This window comes from Mustela erminea, chromosome 9, assembly GCF_009829155.1.
Source record: "Mustela erminea isolate mMusErm1 chromosome 9, mMusErm1.Pri, whole genome shotgun sequence".
Taxonomy (NCBI): domain Eukaryota; kingdom Metazoa; phylum Chordata; class Mammalia; order Carnivora; family Mustelidae; genus Mustela; species Mustela erminea.
In genome coordinates this window covers 102,688,221-102,703,816 of record NC_045622.1, presented here as the reverse complement: position 1 = coordinate 102,703,816, position 15,596 = coordinate 102,688,221, and the positions used below count along the sequence as shown (strand labels likewise).

The following is a 15,596-nucleotide window of genomic DNA, read 5'->3' as shown; positions in this document are numbered from 1 at the left end:
ATCTAAGTCTTTAGGTATCTTGGGTGGTTGTGGGGGTCGTGCCAGTGTATTTTATAGATGAATTGATTAAAAAGAAGGTCCAATTGTTGCTGACAAAGCAGAGGTTATAGAGAAGGTTTACAAGCGGTATCTGACACACAGTATATGCTTAATAAATCGCCATAGGGTAACTACTGCTGGACTGAGTCCCAGCTGCTAGAGCCCTACTATGTTGAGACAGATGTCCCTGTTGCCTTCTGCATGTATGGGCATTGCAGCGCTAATCTCCACCCTATTCCTGGAACACCCAAGATCTTCTATTATATTTCACATTTACACCCTTCTTGCTGTCAGTTGCTCTTCAAGGACTATGTTCTTTCTGTTTAACTTCCCATCAGTGTTCTTTCTCAATACCAGTGTTTCATGTCACAGACACTTTGTGTCTGTGCCATCCTGCTGTAGTTAATTGTCTATGCATGGTTGAGCCCCAATATGTGACAGCTGATATTTTAAAACATATTTTGATTATATGTTTGTATCTTGATTGACAATCTATAAAGAGTCTATCCCCTTTCAGAAAACATAAGTCTTCTTTTCAGTCTCCTCATGGATGACTTCATCTCCTGGTTCCTCAGGGTGTAGATCATGGGGTTCAGGACAGGGATGATGACTGTGAAGGTGATGGAGACGGCTCTGTCCATGGGGAGGGCAGTGAAGGGCCGGGCATAGACATAGATGCAGGGCACAAAGTGCAGGGTCACCACAGTAATGTGGGCTGTGCAGGTGGAGATGGCTTTCCTTCTGCCCTCCCCAGTGTGAGACCGCAACATCATCAAGATGACTGTGTAGGACACAAGAAGAAGGACAAACCACAGAGTAGTAACCAGACCGTTGTTGGAAATCATTAAGATCTCAAGAACAAATGTGTCTGTGCAGGCGAGTTTGAGGACTTGGGGGACATCACAGTAGAAGCCATCAACGACATTGGGTCCACAGAAGGGGAGGGGCAGCAACAGGGAAATCTGCACGATGGAGTGGACAAAGCCCCCCACCCAGGAGGCCACAATGAGGGCAGTGCATCGTCCCCTACTCATGATGGTCACGTAGTGCAGGGGCTTGGAGATGGCCATGTAGCGATCAAAGGCCATGATAGAGAGAGAAAAAATGTCTGCCCCACCGAGAAGGTGGAAGAAGAACATCTGAGTGATGCAACCATTGAAAGAGATGGTCTTTGTCCTTGACAGAAGGTCCACGAGGACCTTGGGAGCAGTGATGGAGGAGAAGCAGATATCCAAGACTGAGAGATTGCGGAGCAGGAAATACATGGGGGTGTGAAGGCGGGACTCACAGGTTACAGTGACCATGATGGCAACATTTGCTAACACAGTTGTTACATAAACTACAGATAAAAAGAAAAATAAGAGCAAGCTCAGCTCTTGAGACTGGGTAAGTCCACAAAAAATAAATTCAGACACCCTGCTATGATTTCTCAGGGCCATTGGATGATAGTCCTTCCACCATGTACAGCTTTGAAAGAAACAATAATACTGCTGAGGCATTGAGATTGAGCAAAGATTTATCTCTTACATGGAAATTGAACAGCATAAATATATTTTAATCATATATCTTATTCTTTATGAACCTGCTATGTTACCCAGGGAGGTCACTCAGTTCTACTTGCTTCAGCTCCCTCTTTAGCCCAAAATGTGGTTTGAGCTAGATCATTCATCTCCCTACTATATTCACAGGAGCCTTTGGCATCTGTTAAAATTCAGCCCTAGACGGACAGGTCAGAAGGGGCTGTTCTGCGTTGGACCAAAGGAGAGAAAATTCTTGTCATTTCATCCCAATCCTAGTTGTTAGAACGAACTTGGGAATTGTGATTCAGTGTTGTACACATTTAGTCTTGCAATGGTGCTTTAAGTATTAGTGGAGCATGTGAAAGACATTGTATAGACAGGTACAATTTTCTGAGTGTTGCAATGTGATAACAGCACCTCTTTAAATCAAGACTATCAGATTTTATTTCTGTATAACTTAAGGAAGGTGAATTTAGCGGACTAGAAGACTCTAAATTGGCTTCTACCAGATCCAGTGACTTAAATGTAAGCAGTTTGTTGGGATTTTATGACTAAAATTATATTTGTGCATATAACTTTAATCTGTAACATGTAATAAATATATTTGCAATTATTAAATGTTACATGATATTTTGGTTCAAAAAAAAAAAAATCCACCCCTAGAGGATGTTGAAGAAGAGAACTAAAGAAGGCTTCATGGAAGGAGCTGTGGGCTCCCTACACCTCTGCGTATGGGAGCTCCTCTGATTTTATTCTAATTCCACTTTGTCTCTGTGCCTTAAAACCCATTAGAATAAACCAACAATCACAGGCCTTACAGTGACACCATGATAGGAATTGATTTGAACAGCATGTTATAGTTTTAAAAGCACTGCACACCTAATTATTAATCAATTTTTCTAATATCCCTCTGAGGTTAGAGGGGAAAGTATTAACATTACCACATCAGTTAATACCAAAACTGAAAAAGTGAACTCAGTAAACATTAAGCCAGTTTTCCTAGGTCATATGGAAAACCAGTGGAACAGGAAAAGTAACACAAATCTCTTCTATTTGTTCTAGAATCTTTCTACTCATCCAGATTGCCTGTCAGCTTGAGAATATATAAAACCAAGGATAATTTGTATAAGAGACTCTTTTTACAGAATTTTCCTAGTCTTTTCAAGGGTGGGTTTATCAGTCCCTTCATTTCCTCTCTCCATGACTAAGGAATTTTAGACCACTGCCCTTCTATTATCTTTCAGAAGTGACAAGGCTTTTTTTTTTTTTTTACTTTTTAAAATTTCATTTGGTCGATACCCAGAGGTCGGGGTTTAACACAAAGGTGACAAGGATAGCACCAGATATGATTCTGTTCACAAAGAAGACAGCAGAGTCCAGGCATACGTACATAGAGAGAGGGCATGAAGTGCAAGCTTTCTGCAGGGTTGTAGGCAATGCAGGTACACCCAATGGAACAATGGTAGCTCCCTGCCCCTGGACACCCATAGGTTCTCTTACTATAGAGTCGTGTTTGGGAAGGAGGCGGCAGATCCAACTTAGAGAATTTTCAGTTCATTCTATTTTGCCCGTAGGAGTCAGGAGTGATCAACCTTTTATTGTTTGAGGGTCAATTTTGAAAAAAAAAATTAAGTCTCAGGAAAATTTAATTGACATGCAGAAGGACATAGAGAAAGCTAGTGGTGAAGTTTAGCTTTCAGCATAATACATATTCTACTCATGCCATTTCAGTAATTTCTGAGATTTATGGTGGTGGCAGTGGTGACAAAGTTAACTGAGAGGAAAATAGCCATCTTCAGCCTAAGCATCTGAGCCATCTGGCACCACCATCTAGGTGGTCCCCAGAATGTGTCCACCTGGGAAGCATTACTCTCGGTTGGTGTAGAAACAAGCTTTGAGAGCCTTGAGAAGTTATGTGGATAAATAACCCCCAAACACAGCTTGCATCTCCTTTGCTCTGAAGAGTATGGCCACTTGCCTTGTTTCCTCTGTTGGTTCTCTCTCGGTGAGCACAATGGCCTCCGCAGCAGGCACTGACAGGTAGCATGTTTATCCAAAAGATTTCTACTGAGCCACTCACATTGCAAGGAACCGGACACTGTACAGGCTCTCCGAAGGATTCTACTTTCTTCACCTATCCCAGTGTGGCCTCCTTCTCTTCCTCCTCAGTTGACCCCTTATCTCTCCCTAGATCATTCCAAGTTTCCTTTGTTGTCCTTTCCTGGTCTCCTTCCCTTCAGTATAGTTTTCTCTAATTCATCTTCTCTGTTTTTTTTTTTTAATTATTTGTTTATTTGACAGACAGAGATCCCAAGTAGGCAGTGAGGCAGGAAGAGAGAGAGAGGAGGAAGCAGGCTCCCCACTGAACAGAGAGCTCGATGTGGGGCTCAACCCAGGACCCTGAGACCACGATCTGAGCTGAAGGCAGAGGCTTTAACCCGCTGAGCCACCCAGGCACTCCCATCCCCTCTGTTTTTTCCAGAAATGTAATTACAAATCACAAATGGGACCATCCGTTCTTTGCCTGAAGATTTTTAATGGTTCCCTATTGTCTACAGAATAAAGATTAAACTCCTCTTAGTATTATCTGGTACCCTGTTTCTTTTGATCCTGTTTCAGGGGTTTAAATGTTATGCAACTTCTTGCTGGTCCATGCCTTTGGATCCATGTTCCTGTGGCTTGATCTACCCACCACGCACTCCCCAGTTCCAGAATTTCCCATTTATCCGCCTTCACAACACTCAGGTTCAGAGTCTCGTGTTCTATGAAAACTTTCCAGACACCGCTTTGGGACTCATCATTCCCTGCTCTGACTTCTCCTCTGGCACTTGTAACATTTTTACATCTAAGTGCTTACGTGTCTGTCTCTCCTTAGTTCAGTATAATTTCCCTCTTACCCCTCAAGTTCATCCTGCCTGCTCAGTGTTTCATTTATGTTACATCACCAAAGCTTTACTTAGTCTGGGGCACGTGTTAGGTGCTCAAAAAAGGTGTTATTTCTGTTGTTGTTGTTTATTTTGTTTTGTTTTTAGATTAGTGAACAAACCTATCTGGTAAGGGCTTATTATAACTTATGAGCGTTGACATTGGAGTGTGGGTGAGTAAAGAAGGATCTTGACAAACACAGATTAAGCAACTCTTTTCTTAATGTCCTTGACTTGACCTCAGGGATACCAGATAGCGATGCATTTTCTGATCCAGGCTATGAAATAGCTTTGTGACCTTGAAAAAGTCACCCTTCTCTCTGTTACTCAGATGCTGAGTTGTAAAATAACGTGGTGTGGTGTGGAACAAGGTTAAGGGCTTTGGAGTAGAGCATACCTGGACTGGAATTCTGCCTCTTTCTTCTTTTTCACCTGGACCAAGTCTTCTATTTTCTTTCAGTTCCCTCCTCTGTAAACTGGCAAGCATAACACTTAGTTCATTGGGTAGCATAAACAGCAACTGCGATCATGTGTGTAAAGTTCAATTAACTTGATTTCTTTCCCTTTCCCCTGAAAACAGGATCTTCCCTGTCATGAAGAGTTATTTAGGAAGACTTTGGCAGAATGTAAAAAGCTATCCAATAGAACAGCTTCTCTTTGAACCAACTTGCTTGTTTGTATTTTAGTGAACTTGTGTGGATTAACCAAGTAGACCAAAGGTTTCAGTGCTAAGTCATTGGTTTGGGAATAAAACTGACTCTGGGTCAAAGGCAAAAGGGACCCAGTGAATCATGGGCCATGTGTGGATATGGGGCTGCCTTTGAAACGTCTACAGTTTTAAAGGAAATTGAGGGCATTATAAAATCACGTTTTTTTGAGGAAGCACCCATCTTGTGGAAAAATTCTCTGTTATCCCCATGGACAGACCCCAAGATAGAACAAAATCTCCGTAAATGCAATTCAGCTGTTCTACCAAATACCATCTGCTTTCTCTTTTAGCAGGCTGACCCCATGTCTGTGGTGCCTTCTTAGAAAGACATTCCTCCTTTCCCAATATTTAACATCCACTCTGTTGTCTCTCACTAAAGAGAGAGCTATTTTGGCAGTATCTTATATACTTGGTGTATTTTTCATGCTTATCCTATTCATGCATTATCCACAATGTCTCACACTGACAGGTCCATGTCCTTACCTAAACCTTCAGTATCCAACCAGGAACTCGCACCATCTGAGACTGGGTGGTGGGTGTCAGTGGATATGATGCTGGGGAACCATCGTGTTAGAAGGTCAAGTCCTTCTCAAGATTAGTTATGCTAGTCTTCAAACTCTTCTCTTCACCTTTGCATTGGAAAGGGCAGACTCAAGGAGTCATGTCATCATGGTTCTTCTGCTTGTCCCAATGTGCTCCTGCCACATGTACTAGTCCCTCAGGTCTAAGCCTCATACAAGAATTAGCAAAGGGAATTTCATTGGATGTGAATGTAGAAAGAGGACGGATCTTCTTTGATCATGTTGGAGTTCCAGTGGGAGTTATTAAACAGCTTCCAAGTCATTACTGCATGCAAGTTCACATGTATGTACATGCACACCCACCCACCCACCGCCACACACATGCATACACACACACACACACCACACACACACACACAGATGCCCACATTTCTATGCTTTCCAAATTCTTATAAAGCCCCAGAAGGAATAAGTCTATCTATTCTGTGATTCCCTGAGTTTTAGGGAAACATATTAATAGAAACATCTAATGTCATATGATTATTCATTCTCAATGTGAACAACATGTCCAAGGGACAAAAATTGATTCAGTGGGGGCAAAAAATCTTAGATTAGAATGCTGTGTGGCCCTTCAAAGAACTTCAGTCCACAAAAAGATACACAGTATATCTTTGGTATTAAATTTTCTTATAGGAGAGGATTAGGAAAAATACCTAATACAGTTCCTTGGAGGGGGACAATAATTCTTAAAAATTTGAGAATCACTGGCATATAATTAGAAGTCTTGTCATAGCCTCTTCCCTAAGCGACCTCTGAAAATGGTTCATTATTCCCTTGATGCAGAAAACCCTACAAAATCATGCAAATCTCCGTATTCATTTTAAGAACACACATAAAACTACCCAGACCATCAAGGATGTGCATACCTGAAAAGTGACCAAGTATCTGAAGGATGTCACTTTGCAGAAGCTATGTCTGCCATTCTGTTGCTGTAATGGAAGAGCTGGTTGGTGCACTCAGGCCAAACAGTGGGGAGGGATACAGGGTCAGTGGGCCAAAAGGAGGACTGAATTCTTACTGCACATGCTTAAAAATGCAAAGAGTCTTGCTGAACCTAAGGGTTTAGATGGAGGTTCTTTGGTCACTGAGCACATTCAGGTGAACAAAGCCCTCAAGATGCGGTGTAGAACATACAGAGCTTATTAACCTACACTTGAGCTCTCCCTGCCCTACTGAGATGATCCTTACTGCAAAATAGCAGGTTGTTTCTAAACTAGAAGAGGAGCTTGCATCCAAGAAGAAACTAAAGGAAAAAACCTTATGGCCTGGGAGTAAATTCTGCATAAAATAAAAACAAAAGTAAAAAAAAAAAAAGAAAAAAAAAGAAAGTCTTGGCCTAATGTCTCTGTCTCATAGGACTCAGTGAAGATCACAGATGTGTATCACTTACTAGGACCTTTTAATGCATCATAACAGCTCGCAAAGAAATTGTTCTGTATGTTACAATATCCTGATTTCCTGTATGTTGCTTCTTTACTAATTGTCTGATTTTTGAATGATGATTGTAGGCTAAAGGGCGGAATTTGATGTGAGCCTAGGGAGCAAAGAGACATTTATTGTCTTTCTACATATTAACTTCTGTGGAATTCTTCTTAGGAGAGAGGTGGGTTATGACATGGACCCAGTGGCTGTTCCTAAGTGACCCTGCATTTAATATGTTTCTTTCCTCTCCTGGTACACAAAATGGGTCTTGAGTGTGTGGAAAGGTGTTCCTTAGGTATTTTTGTTGTTGCTGTTCTAAGTGACTTCCCTGGAATTGTCAGGCATTCAAAGGTAAAAGCTAGATTTTCTCCAACTATAAAAGCTCTGAGGGTGAAAGAGGAAGAGAGAGAGGGAAGAAGAAAGTTAGGTTAACATAAATTACCATGGTGGGTTTTGTGCAGCTATATCCCTAAACTGTACTTTTGAGATTAATTTCAGTGGGCAAATTAGTAGAATGGACCCGATTAGAGGAAATTCTTGGTCTATGTGTAGATTTGTCCAAGTATATATCTGATTGAACACAACTTTTAAAACGTTTCTTCTCTTTTCACTAGTTGGTGAAATATATTAGAGATTATGTATTCAGAATATTAAACCAAGAAGTAATTTTAATAACTAATTGGAAATACAGAGTCACTAGAGAGAGCACGTATGACATAGACACATCCATAATTTCCATATGTGCATATCTAGGATTCGAGGGATTGACAGTAGGGAATGTGGACTGTATGCCTGATTAATGAACGGTGTTAATCGTCAGAACGACCATCCTCTCAACATTTATCATTCTTCATTCTCATGAACACATTGTAAATGGACAATGTCATTTCCATATTGCAGGTGGTAAAAGTTAGGTAAAATGTGTTGGCATGAGAATCAAAGATTGAACCAAATTAGCATTAGGTCATTGATTTTCATCTTCTACCTTCTGCTTTTCCCAAGTTCACAAGCCCAATAGCTCATGTTCAAGCCCATCTCTTCCTTTGGTTGGTAGATTCCTGCTGAGAGAGTTGAAAGGCTATGAGGATATACAGAAATGACTGGTGAGAGAGCTAGTGGTCTGTTGCCTCAGGATAGCAGTTTGCGGAAACCAGATCATAGATTTCCAGTCTCCATGTGAGTGCTCACCCCAGCTTACTGCTCTTGGAAGGCCCAAGCCTTCTCTGCAGTCTTTTCATGGCTGACTTCATCTCCTGGTTCCTCAGGGTGTAGATCATGGGGTTCAGCATGGGGGTAATGACCGTGTTATTGATGGACACAGCCGTGTCCATGGGCAGTGTAGTGAAGGGCCTGCAGTAGATATAGACGCAAGGCACGAAGTGCAGAGTCACCACGAGGATATGGGAGGTGCAGGTGGACAGGGCCTTTTTTCTACCCTCCCCAGAGTGAGCTCTTAGCATTGCCAGAATGACAGTGTAGGACCCCAGCAGCAGGAGGAACCACAGCAGAGTCACAAGCCCATTGTTAGAGATCATGAGAAGCTCTAGGGCAAAGGTGTCGGTACAGGCCAGCTTAACCACTTGGGGCACATCACAGTAGAAGGCATCCAGGATGTTGGGGCCACAGAAGGGGAGCGGAAGCATCAAAATTATCTGAACAATTGAGTGCAAACCACCACCCACCCAGGAAGCCACCACTAAGCCCACCCACACCTCTTTCCTCATAATGGTCACATAATGCAGGGGTTTGGCGATGGCAAGATACCTGTCATAGGCCATCACAGAGAGGAAGAAAATGTCTGCCCCACCAGCGAAGTGGAAGAAGAAGATCTGTGCCATACAGCCATTGTAGGAGATGGTTTTCCTCTCTGATAACAGGTCCACCAGGAACTTGGGAACGGTGACAGATGAAAAAACAATGTCCAGGACCGATTTGTTCCGCAGCAAAAAGTACATGGGGGTGTGAAGGTGGGACTCACAGCTAATGGTCACCACAATGAGGGCATTGCCTAGCACAGTTGCTACATACACAACAAGGAAGACCACAAACAAGAAAAATTCTAGCTCCTGGAAGTGAGTGAGTTCCAGGAAGACGAATTCCTTCACATTGGTGTGGTTGCTCTGGCCCATGGTGCAGACCACCCTCCACCACATCTACCTTGGAAGAAAGTACGTTCGGGTTAGGAGTATAGTGTTGTGAGGGGACAGCATCATTTATTGTATATTCTTACAAGGCTCTCTTGAACATGCAGATCATCATGACTACTCTGAAAAACTGGAGAGGGTCTCCCCTTTTGTGGCCTGGAAATTGTTTATCCTGATGATTCTTATTTCCTGCTGGAAATACCCTGACTGGACAGTAAAAGCCATCCTACTTCAGTGCCTTTCCTCTGACAAGAGGGAGATAGCAAGACTATGGTCATTTGACTAATGGCTTGCCTTCTGTCCTGCAGGAGTGGCTTCCTCACATGTATGAAGGGCTTTATACATTACCAACGGCCTTCACCTGCAGTGTCTCATTTTGATTTTCATTCTCATGATGTCTCTGTGGGGTCTGGAGAGTGGGTATGATCATCTCCACATAGGGGAAGCTGAAGCTTAAGAAGACGTTAATGTCTTGCTCACATTTGCACAACTGCAAAGTTAACGAGTGGCAAATCAAGGATTCAAATCCAAATATTTTTTAGACTTGACAAGGAACAAATGTTAATTGGGTTCTTCTTTTTTTTTTAATATCTGTAAGATTTTTAAAATTTAGTTACTGCTTAAATGAAAATGCCATCTATAATGTTACCAAATTATTCAGCAGTTATGGCTTGAATATATTTTAAATTCACTTCAAAATATAGCCATCAAATTTTTCTCTTACAAAAAACATTATTTTTAAGCTCTTTACTTTAACAGAGTAATAGGAAGTTTTACACACACACACACACACACACACACACACACGACCCATGCACTTTTCATCCACCCTCGGCCAATGTTAGCATCTTTCATAGCTACAAGACAATAACAACACCATGAAACTGACATTAGTACAATTCACACCCCTTTTTCATATTTTACCAGTTACCCATGCTTTCACATGTGTGTATCTAATTTTATTCAATGTGTAACTTTAGGAACTACCACCACAGTCAAGATGCATCATATGTTACAACTTATAGCCACCCATACCTCCTCCCTCTAAAGCTCTATCCCCTAGACACCAATAACCTGTTTTCCATCCCTATAACTACATTATTTCAAAATGTTATATAAATTGGTTTGTACACTGTGTAAACTTCTGTGATTAGCTTTTTAATTGGGCTCTTCTGAGCCTTCTTTTCACTAGGCCTGGGCCGTAGCCTTCTGTGTCTTTTCTTGCTGAGAATTCTGCTAAATCAGTTCAGCAAGAAGCTGAACTTAAACAAAATTTATTTATTTAATTATTTATAAAATTTCTTTTCAGCATAACAGAATTCATTGTTTATGCACCACACCCAGTGCTCCATGCAATATGTACCCTCCTTAATACCCACCGCCTGGCTCCCCCAACCTCCCAAACCCTGCCCCTTCAAAACCCTCAGATTGATTTTCAGAGTCCATAGTCTCTCATGGTTCACCTCCCCTTCCAATTTCCCTCAACTCCCTTCTCCTCTCCATCTCCCTATGTCCTCCATGTTATTTGTTATGCTCCACAAATAAGTGAAACCATATGATAATTGACTCTCTCTGCTTGACTTATTTCACTCAGCATAATCTCTTTCAGTCCCATCCATGTTGCACAAAAGTTGGGTATTCGTCTTTTCTGATGGAGGCATCATACTCCATAGTGTATGTGGACCACATCTTCCTTATCCATTCATCTGTTGAAGGGCATCTTGGTTCTTTCCACAGTTTGGTGACCGTGGCCATTGCTACTATAAACATTGGGGTACAGATGGCCCTTCTTTTCACTACATCTGTATCTTTGGGGTAAATACCCAGGAGTGCAATGGCAGGGTCATAGGGAAGCTCTATTTTTAATTTCTTGAGGAATCTCCACAGTGTTCTCCAAAGTGGCTGCACCAACTTGCATTCCCACCAACAGTGTAAGAGGGTTCCCCTTTCTTCACATCCCCTCCAACACATGTTGTTTCCTGTCTTGCTAATTTTGGCCATTCTAACTGGTGTAAGGTGGTATCTCAATGTGGTTTTAATTTGAATCTCCCTGATGGCTAGTGATGATGAACATTTTTTCATGTGTCTGATAGCCATTTGCATGTCTTCATTGGAGAAGTGTCTGTTTATGTAAGAAGCCCCTACCTTGACATCTGATTAAATGTGTCATCCCTTAACCCTTGAGATCTAACTCCTTTTATCTAAGTTCTTGGCTTATCCTTGTAAGATCCTGTAAAGCTAGTTTAGCAAGAATTCCTTGGTCTGGAAGTGTCCTTTCATAATTTTCCATCCATTGACCCCTTCACTCTGCTTGTTGGCTATAAATACCCTCCTATCCTTATTGTATTTGGAGTTAAGCTTAGTCTCTCTCCTTTATTGCAATCATCTTAATTCCTGTTGCAGTAGTCTTGAATAAAACACGTCTTTCATTTTAAACAAGCATTCAGTGAATAATTTTTGTTTGATAGACTCCAGAAGTTTTCTCCCAGTACCATTTTGGCAGAAGAGAGAATCTGGAAGTTACTTTGGTTTATCAGAATTATAGTGGGTGGATAGGGCTTAAGTGGTTCACTAAATAGCCTGCGTACTTAATCTTCACCTCCTCCTTTAAAGGAAAAGAAGAGTCAGGCCCTGATAAGTACTCCTCCCTGCAGTCAGAGACCCCTGGACCTGACTGGGCCCACAGGGCTCTTGATGGAGTGGAGAGCTACGATCATTGGTATTATGGACAAATTGATTGTTAAAGCTTCAGGGGTGACTTAACCCAAAACTCCTCACTTTAGGGGTGAACAGAGAAGATTGTTTATTTTTTCCACAACAGTCTGACTTGATGAAAGGCAGAGAATTTTTTTAATATTCAAGTACTTTTCTGTTTCTTTTTGTTTTTCATGAAAACACTGAAGATCTACCCTTTCAACAAATTTTAAGTATACAATAAAATATTTCTAACTGTAGTCACCATGCTCTACATTAGATTTCCAGAACTTACTTATTCTTCTTGCATAACTCAAATGTTGTGCTTCTTGACCAACACCTCCTATCTCCTGCTCCTTTCAGCCTCTGGTCACCACCATTCTACTCTCTGTCCCTATGAGTAGGGCAAGTTATGCTAAATGAAATAAGCCAGGCACAGAAAGACAAGTACTGTATGATCTCATATGTAGTACTAAAATATTCTAAGTATTCCAAAATAGCTGAACTAAGTATTCTAAAACAGTTGAACTAATAGAAAGATATTTTTAATCAGGTTTGATGATTCAAACCACAGAGATTTTCTACTATTGCTATATTATAGCAAAATAGGTTTGTTTGTTTTTTTCAAATCAGATATTTGGCCATCAGAGGACAAAACTCTTTCAATAAGAATATCTGAATGAAACTCGACCATTCTCTTACACCGTACACAAAGATAAACTCAAAATGGATAAAAGACCTCAATGTGACAGGAATCCATCAGAATCCTAGAGGATAACATAGGCAGTAATCTCTTCGATATCAGCCACAGCAACTTCTTTCAAGATATGTCTCCAAAGGCAAAGGAAACAAAAACAAAAATAAATTTTGGGACTTCATCAAAATCAAAAGCTTCTGCACAGCAAAGGAAACAGGCAGGAAAACAAAGAGGCAACCCACGGAATGGGAGAAGATATTTGCAAATGACAGTACAGACAAAGGTTGATATCCAGGATCTATAATGAACTCCTCAAACTCAACACACACAAAACAGGCAATAATATCAAAAAATGGGCAGAAGATATGAACAGACACTTCTCCAATGAAGACATACAAATGGCTATCAGACACATGAAAAAATGTTCATCATCACTAGCCATCAGGGAGATTCATATTAAAACCACATTGAGATATCACCTTATACCAGTTAGAATGGACAAAATTAGCAAGACAGGAAACAACATGTGTTGGAGGGGATGTGGAGAAAGGGGAACCCTCTTACACTGTTGGTGGGAATGCAAGTTGGTGCAGCCTCTTTGGAGAACAGTGTGGAGATTCCTCAAGAAATTAAAAATAGAATTTCCCTATGATCCTGCAATTGCACTCCTGGGTATTTACCCCAAAGATACAGATGTAGTGAAAAGAAGGGCCATCTGTACCCCAATGCTTATAGCAGCAATGGCCACGGTCGCCAAACTATGGAAAGAACCAAGATGCCCTTCAACGGATGAATGGATAAGGAAAATGTGGTTCATATACACTGTGGAGTATTATGCCTCCACCAGAAAGGATGAATACCCAACTTTTTTAGCAACATGGATGGGACTGGAAGAGATTATGCTGAGTGAAATAAGTCAAGCAGAGAGCGTCAACTATCATATGGCTTCACTTATTTGTGGAGCATAACAAATAGCATGGAGGACATGGGGAGTTAGAGAGGAGAAGGGAGTTGGGGGAAACTCGAAGGGGAGGTGAATTATGAGAGACTATGGACTCTGAAAAAAATCTGAGGGGTTTTTTTAGTGGCGGGGGGGTGGGAGGCTGGGGTACCAGGTGGTGGGTATTATAGAGGGCACAGATTGCATGGAGCACTGGGTGTGGTGCAAAAATAATGAATACTGTTATGCTGAAAATAAATAAATTTAATTAAAAAAAAAGAATATCTGTATGCCCAAGGACTTTCATATAGCACATAAGTTTTAAAAATTCAAATAGTTGAGATGACGAAAATCCAGTTCAACAATAGAAAATACATAGTCCCGGAATCTGCAGGGAAGACATTATATCTAAAGAGAATAGGCTAAGAAAGAAGAGAGTGAATTAGATGAAAGGAGAAGTGAGCACTTCCCCCAAAATAATAGCGTAACAAAGCATACCACAAACAACCTATTCCTTGATGTTTCTTTTTCCAGTTCTGTTATACTTGGGAGCTTTTTATGATTTAAATTGAGGGTTTGGGACATATGGAAAGCCTCTGGGAGGATCTGGGTGTTTCAGTCGATTGAGTGATTCTTAATTTTCTCTTAGGTCATGATCTTATGGGAGGGGTCACGGGATCATGAGGGGTCCTGGCATGGAGCCCTGCCTTGGGCTCTGTGTTCAGCGAGAGGTCTTTTTAGGATTCTCTCTCTTTCTCCCTAAGACCCTCCCCACGTCAAATAGGTAAATAAATAAATGAGTCTTTGAAAAATCCTCTGCAATAGCAATGGCCACTGTTGCCAAACTGTGGAAAGAACCAAGATGCCCTTCAATGGACGAATGGATAAGGAAGACGTGGTCCATATACACTATGGAGTATTATGCCTCCATCAGAAAGGATGAATATGCAACTTTTTTAAAATTTATTTTTTATTTTCAGCATAACAGTATTCATTATTTTTGCACTACACCCAGTGCTCCATGCAATCCGTGCCCTCTATAATACCCACCACCTGGTACCCCGACCTCCCACCCCCCACCCCTTCAAAACCCTCAAATTGTTTTTCAGAGTCCATAGTCTCCATGGTTCACCTCCCCTTCCAATTTCCCCCAACTCCCTTCTCCTCTCCATCTCCCCATGTCCTCCATGTTATTTGTTATGCTCCACAAATAAGTGAAACCATATGATAATTGACTCTCTCTGCTTGACTTAGTTCACTCAGCATAATCTCTTCCAGTCGCGTCCATGTTGCTACAAAAGTTGGGTATTCGTCCATTTGAGACCACAAGGGAAACATTTTTCCTAAACCCCAGTGTAAGAGAATGTTCCCCTGGGAACCGGTAAGATTCTTCCTCATAGACAACGAAGACCATGTACTGGACCATTACCCCTTGCTTTGTCCTCCATACACTCGAAACATATATGTGGCTTAATTTCCTACACCATACATTTCCAAGTGTAGTCTCTTAACAGTTTCTTACATTTTATCGTTTTATTATGTGTGTTTTGGTGATGTTGTTATAAGATCTCCCTAATCCTTTGTAGAATGCAATAGATAAATACATTGAGTACTAAGGTAGAGCATGGTTTTCATAGGTATATGGTAACCAGGCAGGTTGAGAATGAGCATTGGTCATGAGGCTAGACTGGACTGGGGGGGTGCTAGCCAGGCAAATACAGCAGTCTTGGGAGACAAGGGTAGAACAGGGAATATGGAAACAAGGGGTGGGTGGATGGCATTGGGAGTCAGGCTTGTAGAATATATTTAGGTGAGAGATCACAAAAGTTATACATTGACCTCTTCAGTTTTCCTAGTTGGGCCCTTAATTACTGTTTTCAAATAGTGCTGCTCTCAACATTTTGTAAATGCATTTTTGTGTGCACC

General features: G+C 41.3%; 2 protein-coding genes across 2 annotated transcripts; both read right to left on the bottom strand.

Moving 5' to 3' along the window:
- Positions 1-542: 542 nt before the first annotated feature.
- On the bottom strand, positions 543-1,478 carry LOC116599972 (olfactory receptor 4D9-like). Its single transcript, XM_032359906.1, has one exon. The coding sequence runs from the start codon at positions 1,476-1,478 to the stop codon at positions 543-545; it is 936 nt and encodes a 311-aa protein (XP_032215797.1).
- A 6,901-nt stretch (positions 1,479-8,379) lies between these two features.
- On the bottom strand, positions 8,380-9,324 carry LOC116599469 (olfactory receptor 4D6). The gene has a single exon (XM_032359324.1). The coding sequence runs from the start codon at positions 9,322-9,324 to the stop codon at positions 8,380-8,382; it is 945 nt and encodes a 314-aa protein (XP_032215215.1).
- Positions 9,325-15,596: the final 6,272 nt, after the last annotated feature.